The following is a 24,268-nucleotide window of genomic DNA, read 5'->3' as shown; positions in this document are numbered from 1 at the left end:
GTCCTGGAGTGGCCTAGCCAGTCTCCAGACCTTAATCCCATAGAAAATCTGTGGAGGGAGCTGAAGGTTCGAGTTGCCAAACGTCAGCCTCGAAACCTTAATGAATTGGAGAAGATCTGCAAAGAGGAGTGGAACAAAATCCCTCCTGAGATGTGTGCAAACCTGGTGGCCAACTACAAGAAATGTCTGATTGCCAACAAGGGTTTTGCCAGCAAGTACTAAGTCATGTTTTGCAGAGGGGTCAAATACTTATTTCCCTCATTAAAATGCAAATCAATTTATAACATTTTTGACATGCGTTTTTCTGGATTTTTTTGTTGTTATTCTGTCTCTCACTGTTCAAATAAACCTACCATTAAAATTATAGACTGATCATTTCTTTGTCAGTGGGCAAACGTACAAAATCAGCAGGGGATCAAATACTTTTTTCCCTCACTGTATATGTAACTGTATGTGGAGGTTTGTTTATGGCGTTGCCATGGGATCTGTCAGTGGTTTGAGTGGTTGTTGGTTTAGTGGCAGAATAAAATAAGGTGTGTGTGTGTGCCCATTTGTGATTCAGTGGATTCATATTGTTTGTTATGAGTGTCTTAAATCTGTGTATGACCGTCTGACCCCCCTCTCTCTCTCTCTCTCTCTCTCTCTCTCTCTCTCTCTCTCTCTCTCTCTCACCAGGGGGTAGTGTATGGAAGATGTCTGGAACATTAGACTGGACTCCGTGGATGAAAAAGCGACGGGCGCAAGTGCTGTGTGCTCTGGGTGCAGTGCTGCTGTGCTGCCTACAGGGCGGCGCCACTGTCAATGGTGCCACTGGTGAGTAGAGCACTGGTCATAACTAATATCACAGCATCTCAACAGTGAACCAGGGATAGTTAGAGAGATACTAACATCAGATGTAAGGATTCAATCCCATGTAGGTAGGTGGAGAATAGGATAACTTCACACAGTTTGTTATGAATGTCTTAAATATGTGTACGGCCGTGTGACTTAACACTCCCTCTCTCATCCCTCTTCCTCTCTCATCCCTCTTCCTCTCTCATCCCTCTTCCTCTCTCATCCCTCTCTCATCCCTCTTCCTCTCTCATCCCTCTTCCTCTCTCATCCCTCTTCCTCTCTCATCCCTCTCTCATCCCTCTTCCTCTCTCATCCCTCTTCCTCTCTCATCCCTCTCTCATCCCTCTTCCTCTCTCATCCCTCTCTCTCAGATGAAGTACCAGTGTTCACAGAGGAGCCTCTGTCGGTTGTCCAGAAGCTAGGGGGAAGAGTGATTCTGAGGTGCAGCGCCCAACCCCACTCGGCCAACATCAGCTGGCGGCTGAACGGGCGCGAGCTGGTTGCCGGGGCTGATGGGGACCTGGGGGTGGTACTGGAGCCTGGCATGCTGCTCGTCCCCGCCCTCACCAACCTCACCCTGGGCAGGTACCAGTGTGTGGCCAGCACCAAAGCAGGGGCTCTAGCCAGTGTGCCTGCCAACGTCACCGCTGCCAGTGAGTTGTTGTTCATGCATTTAAGGTTTATATAACATCCAAACACATTGACACACAAATAAACTGTCATCCTGATGCATAGGTTGCACCACTGTGTGAGTATTTGTGCTAATTTTCAACACTCTCCATACATTGGCTTTAGGTACATAAACAAATCATTATGCCAAGTTATTGGAATTTGGGAAAAACACAGAAAACATTTTTGAAGTGTAGCTGTTGGTTAACCAGTAGGCTGTTTGCAAGGGCAGAGAAGAGGGCTGTTGGTTAACCTGGGGTCGCTGTGAATGGGGCCAGGCCAGGGGAGGGGACCCTGGGGTCGCTGTGAATGGGGCCAGGCCAGGGGAGGGGACCCTGGGGTCGCTGTGAATGGGGCCAGGCCAGGGGAGGGGACCCTGGGGTCGCTGTGAATGGGGCCAGGCCAAGGGAGGGGACCCTGGGGTCGCTGTGAATGGGGCCAGGCCAGGGGAGGGGACCCTGGGGTCGCTGTGAATGGGGCCAGGCCAGGGAGGGGACCCTGGGGTCGCTGTGAATGGGGCCAGGCCAGGGGAGGGGACCCTGGGGTCGCTGTGAATGGGGCCAGGCCAGTGGAGGGGACCCTGGGGTCGCTGTGAATGGGGCCAGGCCAGGGGAGGGGACCCTGGGGTCGCTGTGAATGGGGCCAGGCCAGGGGAGGGGACCCTGGGGTCGCTGTGAATGGGGCCAGGCCAGGGGAGGGGACCCTGGGGTTGCTGTGAATGGGGCCAGGCCAGGGGAGGGGACCCTGGGGTCACTATGAATGGTGCCTCCTCTCTGACTCTCAGCTCTTCTCCCCACCTCCTCACATTCCTGTGGAGTTATGGTCCTGTAATTAGGGAGAGGGCTGCTTTTCTTGTGAGGGGAAGATAAGGATGTGTGTGTGTGTGTGTGTGAGAGAGAGAGAGAGAGAGAGAGAGAGAGAGAGAGAGAGAGAGAGAGAGAGAGAGAGAGAGAGAGAGAGAGAGAGAGAGAGAGAGAGAGAGAGAGAGAGAGAGAGAGAGAGAGAGAGAGAGAGAGAGAGAGAGAGAGAGAGAGGGGCAAGAAAATAGAAAGGGCAAGAAAATAGAAAGGGCAAGAATAATGGACATAGAGGAATAGATAGGTAATGTTTAGTGAGGTTGTGTGTTAAGCCTTTGTGAGGTTGTGTGTTAGATCTTTGTGAGGTTGGATGTTAGGCCTTTGTGAGGTTGTGTGTTAGACCTGTGTGAGGTTGTGTGTTAGACCTGTGTGAGGTTGTGTGTTAGACCTGTGTGAGGTTGTGTGTTAGACCTGTGTGAGGTTGTGTGTTAGACCTGTGTGAGGTTGTGTGTTAGACCTGTGTGAGGTTGTGTGTTAGGCCTGTGTTTGTAACTGTATGTGAGTGTGTGATGTTTTGCGAGGTTGGCTCTGGTGTTTTGTAAGTGGATGTTTTTTGTGAGTGTGTGACTGTGTGTATAGTTTTTAGAGAGTGGGTGTGTAGTGTTTTCATATAGTGTGTGAGCTGTGTTGAGAAACAGGAGGTGTTTTTAGGCAAGTTGAGACAGGATCCCCTCACAAGATGAGAGGTGATGTCACAGTCTCCCTCTCCACCTCCTCACATCTCTCTCTCTCTCTCTCTCTCTCTCTCTCTCTCTCTCTCTCTCTCTCTCTCTCTCTCTCTCTCTCTCTCTCTCTCTCTCTCTCTCTCTCTCTCTCTCCCCTCTCATTCTCTCTCTTCCCCCCTCTCATTCTCTCTCTTCCCCTCTCATTCTCTCTCTTTCCCCCTCTCATTCTCTCTCTTCCCCCCTCTCATTCTCTCTCTTCCCCCCTCTCATTCTCTCTCTTCCCCCACTCTCATTCTCTCTCTTCCACCCTCTCATTCTCTCTCTTCCCTCATTCTCTCTCTTTCCCCCTCTCACTCTCTCTCTTCCCCCCTCTCATTCTCTCTTCCCCCTCTCATTCTCTCTTCCCTCCCTCTCATTCTCTCTTCCCCCACTCTCATTCTCTCTCTTCCCCCCTCATTCTCTATCACTCCTCACTCTCTCTCGTTCCCTCTGTTACTTTCTTTTTTTCTCTGTCATTCCTGCTGAGTGTTGGGTGTCAGGAGTGTTTGTGTCTCTGTGTGTATCAGTCAGTGTGTGTGTGCGTGTGTGTGTGTGCTCAAACTTCCTCCATGCAGCATTAGATGTAATTGATAAATGTACACTGAGTGTACAAAACATTATGAACATTATGCTCTTTCCATGACATAGACTGACCAGGTGAATCCAGGTGAAAGCTATGATCCCTTATTGATGTCACTTGTTAAATCCACTTCAAATCAGTGTAGATGAAGGGGAGGAGACAGGTTGAAGAAGGATTTTTAAGTCTTGAGACAATTGAGACATGGATTGTGTATGTGTGCCATTCAGAGGGTGAATGGGCAAGACAAGAGAGTTAAGTGCCTTTGAGCGGGGTATGGTAGTAGGTGCCAGGCGCACCGGTTTGAGTGTGTCAAGAACTGCAACGCTGCTGGGTTTTTCATGCTCAAGTTTCCCATGTGTATCAAGAATGGTCCACCACCCAAATGACATCCAGCCACCTTGACACAACTGTGGGAAGCATTGGAGTCAACATCGGCCAGCCTCGCTGTGGAACGCTTTCAATACCTTGTAGAGTCGATGCCCAGACGAATTGAGGCTGTTCTGAGGGCAAACGGAAGGGGGGTGCAACTCAATATTAGGAAGGTGTTCCTAATGTTTTGTACGCTCAGTGTATATGGTATGAGGCATAACATAGGGATGTATGTTCATATGGAGCTCCCCGACCCCCCCAGCCTCAAGGCCTTTCTAATTGAATAAAGCCCCTCTCTCTCAGTACCTCCACCAACCCGAGTAATAAATCCTCAGGGAGTGTGTGTAGACTGTAGAGTAATAGATCCTCAGGGAGAGTGTGTAGACTGTAGAGTAATAGATCCTCAGGGAGAGTGTGTAGACTATAGAGAAATAGATCATCAGGGAGAGTGTGTAGACTGTAGAGTAATAAATCCTCAGGGAGTGTGTGTAGACTGTAGAGTAATAGATCCTCAGGGAGAGTGTGTAGACTGTAGAGTAATAGATCCTCAGGGAGAGTGTGTAGACTATAGAGAAATAGATCATCAGGGAGAGTGTGTAGACTGTAGAGTAATAAATCCTCAGGGAGTGTGTGTAGACTGTAGAGTAATAGATCCTCAGGGAGAGTGTGTAGACTGTAGAGAAATAATTCCTCAGGGAGAGTGTGTAGACTATAGAGAAATAGATCATCAGGGAGAGTGTGTAGACTGTAGAGAAATAGATCCTCGGGGAGAGTGTGTAGACTGTAGAGGAATAAATCCTCAGGGAGAGTGTGTAGACTATAGAGAAATAGATCATCAGGGAGAGTGTGTAGACTGTAGAGAAATAGATCCTCGGAGAGAGTGTGTAGACTGTAGAGTAATAAATCCTCAGGGAGAGTGTGTAGACTATAGAGAAATAGATCATCAGGGAGAGTGTGTAGACTGTAGAGGAATAGATCCTCAGGGAGAGTGTGTAGACTGTAGAGAAATAGATCCTCAGGGAGAGTGTGTAGACTGTAGAGAAATAGATCCTCAGGGAGAGTGTGTAGACTGTAGAGAAATAGATCCTCAGGGAGAGTGTGTAGACTGTAGAGAAATAGATCCTCAGGGAGAGTGTGTAGACTGTAGAGTAATAGATCCTCAGGGAGAGTGTGTAGACTGTAGAGTAATAAATCCTCAGGGAGAGTGTGTAGACTGTAGAGAAATAGATCCTCAGGGAGAGTGTGTAGACTGTAGAGAAATAGATCCTCAGGGAGAGTGTGTAGACTGTAGAGAAATAGATCCTCAGGGAGAGTGTGTAGACTGTAGAGTAATAAATCCTCAGGGAGAGTGTGTGTGTGTGTGTGTGTGTGTGTGTGTGTGTGTGTGTGCATGAATGTTTATCTGTGTGTATGCACTGTTTGTGTGTGTGTATTTCTGCATATGTGTAGGGAGGGAAACATTGTCTCCTGGCTCCATCCTTGCGGCCCATAACTCTTTTCCTCCTGGTCTGGTGTGTGTTTGGGCCCTGGTCCCCCTCCCTGCCCTCCCTGGCTTCCCTGGTCCTTCCTGGCTTCCCTGACTTCCCTGAACCTCCATGACCCCCCCAACACGCCCTGGCTTCCCTGGCTTCCCTGACTTCCATGACCCTCCCTGCCCCCCAACACGCCCTGGCTTCCCTGCCCCCCCAACACGCCCTGGCTTCCCTGCTCCCCCTCCCTGTTATCTAACTCTGAAGAATCTTTCTGCGCTCTCTCCCACTGGGACCAAGCTGTTTTAACATTATTTAAAACTCCTTGCTTGAATTCCTTTGTGGACAACCAACCTCCCCCTAACAGACAGACAGATGGAGAGGCCCCCAGAACACAGAGTATATATCTATTTTCCCTAACCCGTACCCTTACCCTAACCTTAACCTTAAAACCTTAACCTAACCCTAGCTCCTAACCCTAACCCTAAAACTAACCGTAGCTCCTAACCCTAAACCTAATTTTAACCCTAACACGAATTCTAACCTTAACCCTAAAACCCCTACAAATAGCATTTGACATTGTGGGGACCAACATTTTTTTTTTACTATTCTTGTCAACACACACACACACACACACACACACACACACACACACACACACACACACACACACACACACACAGTGTTCCTACTGCCCCCTACCTCTGCACATAAAGATGATGGATGTGGAGTCTGTCTTAAAGTATTTAGAGGTCAGAGGTCAGCTCCACTTTATAAATACCATCAATCATGCTAGTCCAGCATCCCACTCACACAGGGACAGCAGCATACATACACATGCTAGTGGGAACACACACAGACTTGCATACATGTGCAGGAGGAGTACTTACATACAGACACATAAACACACCCAAACAGGAACCCATACACACCAATTCATGTAATTCTGTCCTTGAGCTGGTGTGGTCTATTAATGTTCTGTATTATGTCATGTTTCATGTTCTGTGTGGACCCCAGGAAGAGAAGCTTCTGCTATAGTAACAGCTAATGGGGATCCTAATAAATACTAAATACACACTTACACACACCTGAACTAAGTAAACATACTTAACCCAAACAAATACTGACTGTGCCGTCACTGCACACACACACTCCATACACACACACTCTATACACACACACACATACACACATATTCCATACACACATACTCCATACACACACACACACACACACACACACACACATACACAAATACTCCATACATTCATAAACAATGCTCTGAATGTACTGAGCGCTAACACACGTTATTCATAAACAGTTGTTCTACAGTTATTCATAAACAGTTGTTCTACAGTTATTCATAAACAGTTGTTCTACAGTTATTCATAAACAGTTGTTCTACAGTTATTCATAAACAGTTGTTCTACAGTTATTCATAAACAGTTGTTCTACAGTTATTCATAAACAGTTGTTCTACAGTTATTCATAAACAGTTGTTCTACAGTTATTCATAAACAGTTGTTCTACAGTTATTCATAAACAGTTGTTCTACAGTTATTCATAAACAGTTTTTCAACAGTTATTTATAAACAGTTGTTCTACAGTTATTCATAAACAGTTGTTCTACAGTTATTCATAAACAGTTGTTCAACAGTTATTCATAAACAGTTGTTCTACAGTTATTCCTATATAGTTGTTCTACAGTTATTCACAAACAGTTGTTCTACAGTTATTCATAAACAGTTGTTCTACAGTTATTCCTATATAGTTGTTCTATATTTATTCCTATATAGTTGTTCTACAGTTATTCATATACTCTGTCACTTACACAGTCTTTGTCTTTTGTCTTTCAGTCACTCACCTGAGAGACAAACACAGGGCAGGTCAGTGGAAGAATGCAGGGATAGGTGTGGGGAGTAGGGGTTAAAGGTGTAGTTGGAGGAATTTAGTAGAGGCTAGGGGGAGGGGGGAGGAGAAGGGGGGTAGCTGTAAAAACAGGGCCTGATTGATTTAGCAAATGGAGCATCACACAATCTCTCTTTTAGACACCACCCCTGTCCAGACACACACACAGACACAGACACACAGACACACACACACACACACACACAGACACACACACACACACACACACACACACACACACACACACACACACACACACACACACACACACACACACACACACACACACACACACACACACACACACACACACACAAACACACACACTACTCAGCATGACAGGTTCTGTGCTTCTCATCCCTCTTGGAATAGGGGTTGGAAGGGGGTCGAGTGGAGGTGGGGGGGCACACCGTCAAGGCCAACCCCTGTAGCTCCCCTCTCCTATTTAAACTTCCCCCAGAAAGCCACAAGCACACACACACTGCCTGCACGGGGAATAGATCAGACATGAAAAAACATCATGCATTCTCAGTCACCCACGTTAAAGGTGTATGCTCAGCATCTAAAGTGAATCACTATTGTGTTTATATCAGTAGATGCCTTAACTGTGGCCTTAACTAAGCTGTGTTCATCTACATTGAAGTGTATTCAACAGAATATGGTTGTCTAGTCGGTTCACTGTGTATGAGTGGCTTTGTTACTTCTGTTTTGCCAAAGAGTTGAGCGGTCCAAGAATAACAACCAGCCGTGCACCTCTGAAAATAATGGAGCGCCGCCATCTTTGTGAAACAGAATAAATCAACAGAGACTGGTGGACATTTAATTAGGTTAGGGGGTTGTATTTTTGTTTAATTTCACCGCTGGACTGCCTCTAGCATACACTACAGCTCTGATCATTTGTTATGTTGAATGTTCCCCCTTTCCCCCCTCCATCTTTAGACTTCTCTATTTTTCTCCCACTCCCTATTAAACTGTTTTCTTTCTTTCTCTCCCTCGTATGTCTCTCTCTTTCTCTCTCTCACCCCCCCTCTCTCTCTCTTCCCCCCTTCTCTCTCTCTCCCCCAACACTTAAATATCCTCCACTCTACTCCCCCACTCAGACATCAGTGTTCTAAAGTCTAGCAGTGCTATTTCCTCCCATTCCAAACTGGTTGTTCTTTCCCTGAAACTCTAGAGGCAGGCCACCTCTCACCTCTGACCTCTGGTCCAGCCCCTGCGGCCCCCTCTGAGGGGGGTGAGGGGTTAGGGGTCAGCCCAGTGTCTGTGCTGTGCAGACTGTGTGTCTGCGGGACAGAGTGGGAGCACATGGCCCTCCAGTAATCCCTCTCCAGTTTCCCACAGTAACCAACCACTAACCAGGCAGGCCCTCAGTCTCTGTCCCACAGTCAGCCCGCTGCTCAGCTCTGCTCTGACATACACCCTGCTCTATTCATAGAAGTAGAATTAATCAAACAGTCTAGAATGGTACAGCCCAATATGGCCACCGAACTGGTCCATTTGTAGTGTTATAGATTATTGCCTTGAATTGGAATGTCAATTTTAGTAGTTCCCATCTTCCCATTCTATAGTTATTGTGCAGTCATACTGCTCCAGATTGATGGACTACAGACTGGAGCAATTACACAGGCTGGCTGGGTTGAGGAAGCAAATGTGTGTATATTCTGCAATTGTGTTTATGGGAGAGCTTCTGTGGTGCTCTGACATGGTTGGAGCTGCTCAATGCTGGGACATGTTTATTTGTCTCTGTGTGTAGTAGTGTCTCTCCTGTCCTCTGTCTATGTGTGTGATAGTGTCTCTCCTGTCCTCTGTCTCTGTGTGTGGTAGTGTCTCTCCTGACCTCTGTCTCTGTGTGTGGTAGTGTCTCTCCTGTCCTCTGTCTCTGTGTGTGGTAGTGTCTCTCCTGTCCTCTGTCTCTGTGTGTGGTAGTGTCTCTCCTGTCCTCTGTCTCTGTGTGTGGTAGTGTCTCTCCTGACCTCTGTCTCTGTGTGTGGTAGTGTCTCTCCTGTCCTCTGTCTCTGTGTGTGGTAGTGTCTCCTGACCTCTGTCTCTATGTGTGGTAGTGTCTCTCCTGTCCTCTGTCTCTGTGTGTGGTAGTGTCTCCTGTCCTCTGTCTCTGTGTGTGGTAGTGTCTCTCCTGTCCTCTGTCTCTGTGTGTGGTAGTGTCTCTCCTGTCCTCTGTCTCTGTGTGTGGTAGTGTCTCTCCTGTCCTCTGTCTCCGTGTGTGGTAGTGTCTCTCCTGTCCTCTGTCTCTGTGTGTGGTAGTGTCTCTCCTGTCCTCTGTCTCTGTGTGTGGTAGTGTCTCTCCTGTCCTCTGTCTCTGTGTGGTAGTGTCTCTCCTGTCCTCTGTCTCTGTGTGTGGTAGTGTCTCTCCTGTCCTCTGTCACTGTGTGTGGTAGTGTCTCTCCTGTCCTCTGTCTCTGTGTGTGGTAGTGTCTCTCCTGTCCTCTGTCTCTGTGTGTGGTAGTGTCTCTCCTGTCCTCTGTCTCTGTGTGTGGTAGTGTCTCTCCTGTCCTCTGTCTCTGTGTGTGGTAGTGTCTCTCCTGACCTCTGTCTCGTCCTCCCTGTATCTCAGAGCTGCGTGACTTTGAACAAGACGACCAGCAGGACATTGAGGTGGATGAGGGGAACACGGCTGTGATCGTGTGTCATCTCCCTGAGAGCCAGCCCAAGGCCCAGGTCCGCTACAGTGTCAAACAGGAGTGGCTCGAGACCTCCAAAGGTATGGATCTATCATTCTGTTACAGGCCTATTCTCTTTCCCTCTCTAGTTTGCATTCTATCCCTCTCTCACTTCCTCTCTCTCTTTCTCCCTCAAGCAATCTCTCTCCTTGTACGGTCACTCTATTGTCATTAGTACTTTCTCTCTCTCTTTCGCTACTCCTCTCTTTATCTCTCTCTGTTCTTCTCATTAGTACTTTCCTCTCTCTCTCTCTCTCTCTCTCTCTTTCACTATCTCTTTCCCTGGATTACTGGAATGCTGTATCTATCCCAGCTATCTGGCCCATCATAAAACTGCAGATAAGGCAGTTAACTGGGGAATGTTGAAACATGGGAATACTCTTGTTTATTTTGCAACCATTTATTTCTTGAGTTCTTTGAGAAAAAAAGGCCCTCTCTGTGGCTGATATGTTGATGGCTGGGAGCAGTAGGAAGGGATGTGTGGCTTGTCAGAGAGAGAGGGAAATGAAAACCACGTTGAGGAGAGTTCACTGGCTGGCTCTCAGTGAGACACCAGGATGCCACCATGTGGCTGGTGCTGACAGTGCACTCTGTTGTTGAAAGAGACTGCTGTAGGCCTAAATCAAATCAAATCCAAAAACAAAATGTTATTGCGGGTGTAGCGAAATGCTTGTGTTCCTAGCTCCAACAGTGCAGTAGTATTTAACAATTCACTACAATGCACACAAATCTAAAAGTAAAAGAATGGAATTAAGAAATATATAAATATTAGTATGAGCAATTTCGGAGTCCGAAGTATAAATATATATATATACACTACCAGTCAAAAGTTTGTACACACCTACTCATTCAAGGGTTTTTCTTTATTTTTTACAATTTTTTACATTGTAGAATAAATAAACTATGAAATAACACATATGGAATCATGTCGTAACCAAAAAAGTGTTAAACAAATCAAAATATATTTCATATTTGAGATTCTTTAAATAGCCACCCTTTGCCTTGATGACAGCTTTGCACACTCTTTGTTCTTTGTTTCTAGTCATTTTGAGCCTGTAATCAAACCCACAATTGCTGATGCTCCAGATACTCAACTAGTCTCAAGAAGGCCAGTTTTACTGCCTCTTTAATCAGCACAACAGTGTTCAGCTGTGCTAACATAATTGCAAAAGGGTTTTCTAATGATCAATTAGCCTTTTAAAAGGATAAACTTGGATTAGCAAACACAATGTGCCAATGGAACACAGGACTGATGGTTGCTGATAATGGGCCTCTGTAATATGTAGATATTCCATAAAAAATCTGCCGTTTCCAGCTACAATAGCCATTTACAACATTAACAATGTCTACACTGTATTTCTGATCAATTGCTTTTCTTTCGAAAACAAGGACATTTCTTTCGAAAACAAGGACCCCAAACTTTTGAACGGTAGTGTATATACAAAAGTATGTGGACACCCCTTCAAATTAGTGGATTCTGCTATTTCAGCCACACCCGTTGCTGACAGGTGTATAAAATTGAGCACACTGACATGCAATCTCCATAGACAAACATTGGCAGTAGAATGGCCTTACTGAAGAGCTCAGTTAATTTCAACGTGGCGCCGTCATAGGATGCCACCTTTCCAACAAGTCAGTTCGTCAAATTTCTGCCGTGCTAGAGCTGCCCCGGTCAACTGTAAGTGCTGTTATTGTGAAGTGGAATGTCTAGGAGCAACAATGGCTCAGCCGCGAAGTGGTAGGCCACACAAGCTCACAGAACGGGACTGTCGAGTGCTGAAGCGAAATCGTCTGTCCTCGGTTGCAACACTCACTACCGAGTACCAAACTGCCTCTGGAAGCACGTCAGCACAATAACTGTTTGTCGAGAGCTTCATGAAATGGGTTTCCATGGCCAAGCAGCCGCACACAAGCTTAAGATCACCATGCGCAATGCCAAGCGTCGGCTGGAGTGGTGTAAAGCTCGCCACCATTGGACTCTGGAGCAGTGGAAACGCATTCTCTGGAGTGATGAATCACGCTTCACCATCTGGCAGTCAGACGGACAAATCTGGGTTTGGCGGATGCCAGGAGAATGCTACCTGCCCCAATGCATAGTGCCAACTGTAAAGTTTGGTGGAGGAGGAATAATGGTCTGGGGCTGTTTTTCATGGTACGGGCTAGGCCCCTTAGCTCCAGTGAAGGGAGATCATAACGCTACAGCATACAATGACATACTAGACGATTCTGTGCTTCCAACTTTGTGGCAGCAGTTTGGGGAAGGCCCTTTCCTGTTTCACCTTGGCAATGCCCCTGTGCACAAAGCGAGGTCCATAAGGAAATGGTTTGTCGAGATCGGTGTGGAAGAACTTGACTGGCCTGCACAGAGCCCTGAGCTCAACCCTATCGAACACCTTTGGGATGAATTGGAACGACGACTGCGAGCCAGGCCTACTCGCCCACCATCAGTGCCCGACCTCACTAATGCTCTTGTGGCTGAATGGAAGCAATTCCCCGCAGCAACATCTAGTGGAAAGCCTTCCCAGAAGAGTAGGGGCTGTTATAGCAGCAAAGGGGGATACCAATTCCATATTAATGCCCATGATTTTGGAATGAGATGTTCGACGAGCAGGTGTCCACATACCTTTGGTCATGTAGTGTATATATGTGATGGTATGTATAGACATTGTGGACTGTATGTGGATAGAATATTTAGTATATCTGTAGAACACGTGGATAGAATAGTATATGTCCAGCAATAGTTGAATAGGATGGACTTGACTAGAATACAGTGTATACATATGAAATGAGTACAACAGTAAGTAAACATTATTAAAGTGACCAGTGTTCCATTATTAAAGTGGCCAGTGTTCCATTATTAAAGTGACCAGTGTTCCATTATTAAAGTGACCAGTGTTCCATGTCTATGTACATAGGGCAGCAGCCTCTAAGGTGCAGGGATGCGTAACCGGGTGGTAGCCGGCTAGTGACAGTGACTAAGTTCAGGGCAGGGTACTTGGCGGAGGCCGGCTAGTGGTGACTATTTAACAGTCTGATGGCCTGGAGGTAGAAGCTGTTTTTCAGTCTCTCGGTCCCAGCTTTAATGGTTAAGCCTGCTCAGGTTACTCAAGTTACTATTATTTTGGCGTCACTTTTATTCTAAATAAGAATATAATATGTTTCTAAACACTTCTACATTAATGTGGATGCTACCAAGGTTACGGATAATCCTGAATGAATCGTGAATAATGATGAGTGAGAAAGTTAGACGCACAAATATCATACCCCCAAGACATGCTAACCTCTCACCATTACAATAACAGGGGAGGTTAGCATTTTTGGGAGGGGTATGACAACTCATCATTATTCACGATTCATTCAGGATTATCCGTAACCTTGGTAGCATCCACATTAATGTAGAAGTGTTTACCTATTCTATTCTTATTTACAATAAAAGTGACTCCAAAATGAGCCAATACATTATTTACCATTCATTTCTATAGGACACAAAATAATCTGAAACACAACCAAAACAAACAGAAAATGCATCCAACAAGCTTGTAGAGTCGCAAGCTTGATGCAGTCATTGCGTGCTATGAATATGGGACCAAATACTTTTTACTACTTTAATACACATATAAGTGGATTTGTCCCAATACTTTTGGTCCCCTTAAATGGGTGGACTATGTTCAAAAGGTGCTGGAATTTCTAAACGGTTCTCCTGATATGGATGAAAATACCCTCAAATTAAAGCTGACAGCACTTTAACCTCATAGTCATTGTATAATTTCAAATCCAAAGTGCTGGAGTACAGAGCCAAAACAACAACAAAAAATGCCACTGTCCCAATACTTTTGGAGCTCTGTACATGGCTTGCCCTGTCCATGCCCAAGGATTACAGCCACAGAACTGTCTCTCAGATCAGTTGTAATGGCCATGGCCTTCCACTACCCAGTACCCACCCAGTGCAGCCTCAATGCTAAAAACCTCCCCCTGTCTGTCTGTCTGTGTGTCAACAGGGAACTACCTGATCATGCCATCAGGGAACCTGCAGATAGCCAACGCCACTCTGGATGACGAGGGGCCTTACAAGTGTGCTGCCTACAACCCTGTCACACAGGAGGTCAAGACCTCCACCTCCACTGACCGGCTGCGCATACGCCGTGAGTCACCATGACCAAACACGACCAAACCCTTATTATGAGCATGATAAAGTGATGTGATTTGTAACATTGAAATACCTCTTAATAAGATGAGAACAAGGCCAGTCAGATTTAATTGATAAATAACCCAGTGATTAAACACAGTTCCCGCTCACCCCTTCCTTCCCTCTCTCTCTCTCTCTCTCTCTCTCTCTCTTTCCTCCCTCTAGGTTCGACATCAGAGGCAGCCCGTATCATCTACCCCCCAGTGTCTCGCTCCATCATGGTCACTAAGGGACAGCGTCTGGTTCTGGAATGTGTGGCCAGCGGCATTCCCACCCCGCAGGTCACATGGGCCAAGGATGGCCAGGACCTGCGTTTCCATAACAACACACGCTTTCTGCTCAGCAACCTGCTGATTGACGCGGCGGGCGAGGGTGACTCGGGGACGTATGAGTGTCACGCTGCCAACGGCATCGGATCGGAGAGCGCCGCTACCGTGTTGTATGACGTGCTGGTGTTCGGTGAGTAGGACCAACCTGTGTGTGTAAAAACAATAATGGCCGCACTTTGGGTTCAGTAGGATGATACTAAGATGAGGTGTTGTGGATGTTTCTGTTCCTCTGAAGGCCCTGTGTGATGACATATTAAGAGTTCTGAAAGGATTTGAAACAGAGTTACTGTAGTAATGAGGTGGGGTTAACTTGGCTTATGGACTCGCTCCATTTTAGGGTTTTTTCGTGAGGAGAGTTTTGTCTGCGTCACAGACTTGATGATTAGACTGACTCCCGTTTGGCGAAGTGAGAGAAGAGTGGGCGCTGTGTGTGTGTGTGTGAGCTTGGCAGAGCCTTGTTGGGGAATATAAAGGACAGGGTTGTGTTATTTTATTTATTTATTTGGAGACTTGATTGAGCAGGACAGGGTTATGGATGACTGTTTTTACAGTGATTCAGTGCGAGTTTGGGTTGTGTGCTCGTCTCGTAGCAGCTGGCACTAATTAAAGTGTGAGGGCTGCTGAAGTGGTAATGACTTCTGCCTCTTCATGACCAGCCAACCATCAACTGACTGGCTTGGCCTTTCTCTGCACGGCATTGCCTCACTCACACACACACACAAATATACATGAACACACACACCGGCATGCACACCCATACAGACATAATTAATTAAGACTTAATAATAATAATATGCCATTTAGCAGACGCTTTTATCCAAAGCAACTTAGTCATGTGTGCATACATTTTTACGTATGGGTGGTCCCGGGGATTGAACCCACTACCTTGGCGTTCCAAGCGCCGTGCTCTACCAGCTGAGCTACAGAGGACCATCAATCTCACTCCCACACACCCATACTTAATTAAGACTTAATCAAGCTCACTCCCACACAGTCACTCACAATCAGCCATATATATTCTAGACATTACCTTACATTATACTCACTGACACACAAACAAACCATCTCTCTCTGCATGCTGGGAATTGTATGAGCGAGTGCCAGTGTTGTCTGGAGTTAGATCGCCTGTGTTTTCTTTCTTGTTGTCTTTTCTTGGTGGTTTTCCTTTTTCTATGCATGATTAAGGTTATTATAATTTTTTTAGTGATAGAATTAGGTATATTGTATTTCTTGCTTGTCATGATTTAACTGGATTTGAACCCAAATGCAGACAACTACACCGAGCCAGAGAAGGTTTAACAGGTTTATTTACAAAGTTCAATTTGTCCAGGTTTCCAATAATAGGTGTTGTGTCAATTCCTGACTACAAGCTATACCGAGCACTCAAGCCTAAATCCACCCAGGGTGCTCAAAGCACTCCCAACCTGCAGGGGCAACCATGCAACCGGAGCTGTTGAAACCAACCACCAGGAAGTGCTCTGGGGACCATATTAACGTGCGCACCCACAAGCAGTGCATGTGCATGGCACCGAAATGTTTGGTAAAAGCTTACTTGGCTCTCACTCATTCCTGAGAAGAGATACCAATGACCACAGCTCCTGATCATCCAAAGACGCAACTGGTAGGACAGAATGTGTTGTGAATTCATGCTTCTATATGCCCTTTTGGTTTGGTTGTAACATACAATACAATACAATTATTAATTAAATTAAATAGTGAAGACTTCATTATGTGAACGTAGAACTTGACAGTAACGTTACTATAATCATGTGTATTGTTAAATGTTTAATTAGGATATTGATATTTAATTATTAACTTGCAATGATCCTAGGTTAATCTAAATGATGAAATGATTGTTTGGTTAGGTTGAGGATTCAGTAACATTAGTTTATGCTTATTTTTGAGAAAGTGGAATTGAGAGTTATTTGTAACTAATCCATGGGTTTTGTTTGTGTGTTTTGAAGGTTATCAACCTATTCTGTTCCACCTTTATGACAATAAAAAATCATAAAGTGAACAGTTTTGAGTTGTCCTTTGCGTTCATCAAGGATAAAGCCGTTTTCAAGTTTGGGCAGAGCTGTGGTCAGCCAAAAATCACGCATAACTTGACAGTTGATAACCAGCGCGGCAGTGAAGACGAGGATCAAAGGGCTGAAGTCAAGCTGTCGACGCAAAGGAAGAATTGCCTGTGAAACTCTACACCATGGCCAAGGAAACTTTTGGGAAAACAGTCAAGCAACTGAAGCAAGAGCGGACCTTAGCCAAATCTGCTTTCACCAGACAAGCGAACTACCTGAGTAAAGCTGCAGCTGGTATGATTAAGCATGAACTACAAGAGGAGTTCAGGAAGAGCAAGTCCAGGTTTACAGGGAGGGTAACAGATCCAGGTTCAGAGCAGGAGTGGTACCGTAACGTCCTAGTGTCCGTGGTGAGTCCAAAAGGGAGGTCCGGTAGTGGAAAGCAGGATGGTGGTGGCAGGAGTGAAGCGGAGGCAGGTTCCAATAATCTGTGGCACAGGAGAAAAGTAACTAGAACGGGCCAAAAACACAAAGGCAGAAAAAAAGCAGGTTGCGTCAACAGCGAAACTAACATGGTCGTCTTGACTATGATCTGACGATGAGTGGCAAGTTTGACCGGGTCTTTAAGGCTGAGGTGATTATGGTGAATGAGCTGCAGCTGGAACCCTGACTCCCGCACACCAGACTTCACTCCTGCAATCAAGGACAGACAGAGGGGAGGGGGAGAGCAGAGAGAGAGCTACCTAGCAGCAGTAGGCCTAACATTGCTATGAAAATGTTGCTTATGCGTCGAGGATGAATAAAGCGGTGGTGGTTTTTCTTAAAGAAGAGCGTCTTGTCGATCAGATGGTTGAGCATGGCGTACTTCTTAAATGTATGTTTATTCAAGTTACGCCGCTTTTTTCTCTGTCAAAAAGGGTAACAATTTCGAAAGTACCGAGTTATTGGAGCGCGAGTTACTGCGGTTTGCAAGTTTGGGAAGTTTGCAAGTTCAATTAAGATTGCCCCGTTGGGTTGCAAACACCCGGCTCTGAAACAGGTTATGTCGTTTCGGCGACAGATGTTTGTTTTTGGACTCACCGAAGCAGACTTTGGAGTTATCGTTTAAAGTCAAGTATGATAACAGACTGTATATGGCTTATGCTAGTACGGGTAGTCAACCGTGTTTTGAGTGTGGGGATGTTGGCCATAAGCGACATGCTTGCCCGAAAGGGAGAAGGTGGAGGGCGGGACGCTGGTGGTCCTCATAACGTCTGGGCCCACTGATGTAGGGAGGGTCAGATTTTATTGGTCAAGGCGGATGTTATGTTTTTTTCTTTTGTGGAATGTTTATGCTCCTAATGAGGGTACAGAGCGTATTTCTGTATTTGATCAAATAAAGGAAACCAAAAGACAGTGTGACCAAGAGGGGTGTATGGTTTTAGAGGGGGACTGGAACTGTACAGTGGATTTTACTGTTGATCGCACTGCTGAAGAACCTCACCTGCGGTCAGCTACTTGTCTGTCTGGTCTATTCACTTTCTGATGTGTGGAGAGGAAGAAATGCAAAAGTTAGGCAGTACACTACTGGTCAAAAGTTTTAGAACACCTACTCATTCAAGGGTTTTTCTTTATTTTTGCTATTTTCTACATTGTAGAATAATAGTGAAGACATAAAAACTATGAAATAACACGTTGAATCATGTAGTAACCAAAAAAGTGTTAAACAAATCAAAATATATTTGAGATTTGAGATTCTTCAAATAGCCACCCTTTGCCTTGATCAGAGCTTTGCACACTCTTGGCATTCTCTCAACCAGCTTCACCTGGAATGCTTTTCCAACAGTCTTGAAGGAGTTCCCACATATGCTGAGCACTTGTTGGCTGCTTTTCCTGAGGTCCGACTCATCCCAAACCATCTCAATTTGGTTGAGGTCAGGGGATAGTGGAGGCCAGGTCATCTGATGCAGCACTCCATCACTCTCCTTCTTGGTAAAATAGCCCTTACACAGCCTGGAGGTGTGTTGGGTCATTGTCCTGTTGAAAAACAAATGATAGTCCCACTAAGCCAAAACCAGATGGGATGGCATATCGCTACAGAATGTTGTGGTAGCCATGCTGGTTAAGTGTGCCTTGAATTCTAAGTAAATCACAGACTGTGTCACCAGCAAAGCACCCCAACACCATAACACCTCCTCTTCCATGCTTTACGGTGGGAAATACACATGCGAAGATCATCCGTTCACCCACACCGCGTCTCACAAAGACACGGCGGTTGGAACCAAAAATCTCCAATTTGGACTCCAGACCAAAGGATACATTTCCACCGGTCTAATGTCCATTGCTTGTGTTTCTTGGCTCAAGCAGGTCTCTTCTTCTTATTGGTGTCCTTTAGTAGTGGTTTCTTTGCAGCAATCGACCATGAAGGCCTGATTCACACAGTCTCCTCTGAACAGTTGATGTTGAGATGTGTCTGTTACTTGAACTCTGTGAAGCATTTATTTGGGCTGTAATTTCTGAGGCTGGTAACTCTAATGAACTTATCCTCTGCAGCAGAGGTAACTCTGGGTCTTCCATTCCTGTGGCAGTCCTCATGAGCGCCAGTTTCATCATAGCGCTTGATGGTTTTTGTGACTGCACTTGAAGAACTTTCAAAGTTCTTAATGTTCCATATTGCTGACCTTCATGTCTTAAAGTAATGATGGACTGTCGTTTCTCTTTGCTTATTTGAGCTGTTCTTGCCATAATATGGACTTGGTCTTTTACCAAGTAGGGCTCTCTTCTGTATACCCCCCTACCTTGTCACAACACAACTGATTGGCTCAAACATATTAAGAAGGAAATAAATTCCACAAATTAACTTTTAAGAAAGCACACCTGTTAATTGAAATGCATTCCAGGTGACTACCTCATGAAGCTGGTTTAGAGAATGTCAAGAGTGTGCAAAGCTGTCATCAAGGCAAAGGGTGGCTATTTGAAGAATCTCAAATATAAAATACATTTTGATTTGTTTAACACTTTTTTGGTTACTACATGATTCCATATGTGTTATTTCATAGTGTTGATGTCTTCACTATTATTCTACAATGTAGAAAATAGTACAAATAAAGAAAAACCCTTGAATGAGTAGGTGTTCAAAACATTTTGACCGGTAGTGTACACATGGCTAAATGTTAATGAAGGTCATATCAGTGCAGCAAGGTTAGACAGGTTGTATGTATCTGAGCACTACTGTAGTAGGGTGTGTTTTTCTGATCATCATATTGTGACTGTTGCTATTCACTTGTCCTGTCCACGAAGGTCATCACCTTATTGGTATTTTAATGTTAAGTTATTACATTATGTCATGTTTTGTGAAAAGTTATTGTTGTTTTGGGGAAAATGGAGGGTTATTAAATTGAATTTTGAGTACTTGAGACAATAGTGGGAGGTTGGGAAGGCCTACATACAGTTGAAGTCGGAAGTTTTCATACACTTAGGTTGGAGTCATTAAAACTCATTTTTCAACCACTCCACAAATTTCTTGTTAACAAACTATAGTTTTGGCAAGTCGGTTAGGACATCTACTTTGTGCATGACACAAGTACTTTTTCCAACAATTGTTTACAGACAGATTATTTCACTTATAATTCACTGTATCACAATTCCAGTGGGTCAGAAGTTTACATACACTAAGTTGACTGTGCCTTTAAACAGCTTGGAAAATTCCAGAAAATAATTTCATGGCTTTAGATAGGCTAATTGACATCATTTGAGTCAATTGGAGGTGTACCTGTGGATGTATTTCAAGGCCTACCTTCAAACTCTGGTCTGTCTGGTTCATCCTTGGGAGCAATTTCCAAACGCCTGAAGGTACCACGTTCATCTGGACAAACAATAGTACGCAAGTATAAACACCATGGGACCACGCAGCCATCATACTGCTCAGGAAGGAGACGCGTTCTGTCTCCTAGAGATGAACGTACTTTGGTGTGAAAAGTACAAATCAAAACCTGCTCCAAAACCGCCCTAAAAAAGCCAGACTACGGTTTACATTTACATTTACGTCATTTAGCAGACGCTCTTATCCAGAGCGACTTACAAATTGGTGCATTCACCTTATGATAACCACTTTACAATTATTTATTTAAAAAAAAAAAAAAAAAAAAAAGGGGTGGTAGAAGGATTACTTTATCCTATCCCAGGTATTCCTTAAAGAGGTGGGGTTTCAAGTGTCTCCAGAAGGTGGTGAGTGACTCCGCTGTCCTGGCGTCGTGAGGGAGCTTGTTCCACCATTGGGGTGCCAGAGCAGCGAACAGTTTTGACTGGGCTGAGCGGGAACTGTGCTTCTGCAGAGGTAGGGGGGCCAGCAGGTCAGAGGTGGATGAACGCAATGCCCTCGTTTGGGTGTAGGGACTGATCAGAGCCTGAAGGTACGGAGGTGCTGTTCCCCTCACAGCTCCGTAGGCAAGCACCATGGTCTTGTAGCAGATGCGAGCTTCAACTGGAAGCCAGTGGAGTGTGCGGAGGAGCGGGGTGACGTGAGAGAACTTGGGAAGGTTGAACACCAGACGGGCTGCGGCGTTCTGGATGAGTTGTAGGGGTTTAATGGCACAGGCAGGGAGCTCAGCCAACGGCGCGTTGCAGTAATCCAGACGGGAGATGACAAGTGCCTGGATTAGGACCTGTGCCGCTTCCTGTGTAAGGCGGGGTCGTACTCTGCGAATGTTGTAGAGCATGAACCTACAGGATCGGGTCACCGCCTTGATGTTAGCGGAGAATGACAGGGTGTTGTCCAGGGTCACGCCAAGGCTCTTTGCACTCTGGGAGGAGGAGGACACAACGGAGTTGTCAACCATGATGGCGAGAGAGGGGGGATTCAGCAGGGAGGAGAAGGTGGCAAAGAGCTTCCTAGGGTTAGAGGCAGATGCTTGGAATTTAGAGTGGTAGAAAGTGGCTTTAGCAGCAGAAACAGAGGAACAAAATGTAGAGAGGAGGGAGTGAAAAGATGCCAGGTCCACAGGGAGTCTAGTTTTCCTGCATTTCCGCTCGGCTGCCCGGAGCCCTGTTATGTGAGCTCGCAATGAGTCGTCAAGCCACGGAGCAGGAGGGGAGGACCGAGCCGGCCGGGAGGATAGGGGACATAGAGAGTCAAAGGATGCAGAAAGGGAGGAGAGGAGGGTTGAGGAGGCAGAATCAGGAGATTGGAGGGAGAAGGATTGAGCAGAGGGAAGAGATGATAGGATGGAAGAGGAGAGAGTAGCGGGAGAGAGAGAGCGACTTTACAACTGCACATGGGGACAAAGATCGTACTTTTTGGAGAAATGTCCTCTGGTCTGATGAAACAAAAATAGAACTGTTTGGCCATAAAGACCATCGTTATGTTTGGAGGAAAAAGGGGGTTGCTTGCAAGCCAAAGAACACCATCCCAACCGTGAAGCACGGGGGTGGCAGCATCATGTTGTGGGGGTGCTTTGCTGCAGGGGGGACTGGTGTACTTCACAAATAGGTGGCATCATGAGGAAGGAAAAGTATGTGGATATATTGAAGCAACATCTCAAGACATCAGTCAAGAAGTTAAAGCTTGGTCGAAAATGGGTCTTCCAAATGGACAATGACCACAAGCATACTTCCAAAGTTGTGGTAAAATGGCTTAAGGACAACAAAGTCAAGGTATTGGAGTGGCCATCACAAAGTCCTGACCTCAATCCTATAGAAAATGTGTGGGCAGAACTGAAAAAGCGTGTGCGAGTAAGGAGGCCTACAAACCTGACTCAGTTACACCAGCTCTGTCAGGAGGAATGGGCCAAAATTCACCCAACTTATTGTGGGAAGCTTGTGGAAGGCTACCCTGTCTATCTGTCTATCTGATGGACAGATAGACAGCAAGACGGACCGAAACCTCAGAGATGCCGAATTAACAGCGTTGTAGTTTTTTTTTACCCAAGTTAAACAATTTAAAGGCAACGCTACCAAATACTGAGTGTATGTAAAATTCTGACCCACTGGGAATGTGATGAAATAAATAAAAGCTGAAATAAATCATTCTCTCTACTATTATTCTGACATTTCACATTCTTAAAATAAAGTGGTGATCCTAACTGACCTAAGAGAGGGAATTTTTACTAGGATTAAATGTCAGGAATTGTGAAAAACTGATTTCAAATGTATTTGGCTAAGGTGTATGTAAACTTCCGACTTCAACTGTACGTGTGTTTTGTCAACAGGACATCAAATCTATTGAATTGAAGTTGCTCACTCAGAATGACCCCGGACTAGTCATGAATTTACAGGACAAGAGACATGAACTGAGGTTGTTTTTACATGAAAGAGTGAAGGGTGCCTGGATTAGGTCTCGCTTTGCTACCCTCAAGGATATGGATGCTCCTAGTGCTTTTTTTAAAACCTGGGGCAGTCGACATCGCAACGCAAACAGACGGTCTGCCTTCGTCTCCTTTATGGGAAGGTGACCACGGATGACGGTGAGATGCGCCAACATGCCGTAGACTTCTACTCTGCCCTCTATAAGGCGGAGGATTGTGATCCTCTGTGTGCTGAACAGTTGTTACATGGACTTCCTCAATTGGGCCCTGAGCAGAGAGCTGCTTTGGACTCTGACATTACTCTGCAGGAGCTGTCCACTACAGTTATGCAGCTCTCATCAGGCCGAGTCCCTGGCATCGATGGTTTAGCATCTGATTTCTATAAGCACTTTTGGTGGTCTATTGGGGGGGATTTGTATTAAGTTGTGTGTGAATCTTTTCATGAGGGTTCTCTTCCTGTATCCTGTCAACGTGCTGTGCATTCATTGTTGCCAAAAAAGGGGGATTTGGCTCTTTTAAAAAACTGGAGACCTGTTGCACTGCTGTGTGCAGAATATAAAATTATATCTAAGTGTCTCTCAAACAGGTTGAAAGAATATCTGGGGCTGTTGGTCCACAAGGACCAGTCTTACTGTGTACCTGACCGCTCTATTGTTGATAACGTATTTATAATAAGAGATGTTTTAGACATTTCTAAACTGTCAGATGTGAATGTGGGTTTGCTTTCTTTGGATCAGGAGAAGGCTTTTGACCGTGTGGACCACCAGTACTTGTTCAAAACAATGAAAGCCTTTGGGTTTGGGGATGTTTGTTTTGTCTTGGATGAGTTTACTGTATGCTGGGGCCTCATGTCTGGTGAAGGTGGGGGGTGGTTTGAGCTTCCTCGTCCCCGTCCAAAGGGGTACCAGGCAGGGATGCCCAATTTCAGGACAGTTATATTGTCTGGCAATTGAACCAATGCTTTGTTTTTTAAGAGCGAGGCTTACTGGTTTCTCTGTGCCAGGGGTTATGAAGGGTCCCACGATAGCACTGTCTGCGTATGCAGATGACGTGACAGTTTTTATTACAGGGGGTGAGGATGTTAAGGTTCTCTCAAACGCTTTAAAGGAGTATGAGGCGGCCTCCTAAGCTAGAGTCAATTGGGAAAAGAGTGAATTGCTGTGGGCAGGTCAGCTTCAGATAGGGTCCGCTCCATGGTTACCAGGGGGGATTCAGTGGGGCAGAGATGGGATAAAGACTTTGTTTTTTTTTCTAGGCTCCGATGTCTTTCAAAAAAAAGAACTAGGAGGGTGTAGTGGAGAAGGTGTGTGCCAGATTGTCTTGGTGGAAATGGGTGCTACCCCAGCTGTCTTATAGGGGAAGGGTGCTGGTAGCCAATAACCTAGC

General features: G+C 45.5%; 1 protein-coding gene across 1 annotated transcript in view; it reads left to right on the top strand.

Moving 5' to 3' along the window:
- Window positions 1-24,268, top strand: part of LOC121569265 (brother of CDO-like) — a 56,985-nt gene that overhangs the window by 25,198 nt on the left and 7,519 nt on the right. Inside the window, exons 2-6 of the mRNA XM_041880073.2 lie at window positions 676-813; window positions 1,206-1,487; window positions 9,963-10,109; window positions 14,067-14,210; window positions 14,420-14,713. Of these exons, the coding sequence (XP_041736007.2) occupies window positions 693-813; window positions 1,206-1,487; window positions 9,963-10,109; window positions 14,067-14,210; window positions 14,420-14,713 (988 nt within the window). The 5' untranslated portion in view covers window positions 676-692. The remainder of the gene's footprint in view (window positions 1-675; window positions 814-1,205; window positions 1,488-9,962; window positions 10,110-14,066; window positions 14,211-14,419; window positions 14,714-24,268) is intronic.

The sequence above is a fragment of the Coregonus clupeaformis genome, chromosome 7 (assembly GCF_020615455.1).
Source record: "Coregonus clupeaformis isolate EN_2021a chromosome 7, ASM2061545v1, whole genome shotgun sequence".
In the NCBI taxonomy this organism is placed as follows: Eukaryota; Metazoa; Chordata; class Actinopteri; order Salmoniformes; family Salmonidae; genus Coregonus; species Coregonus clupeaformis.
This window is presented reverse-complemented; position numbering and strand designations above follow the sequence as displayed.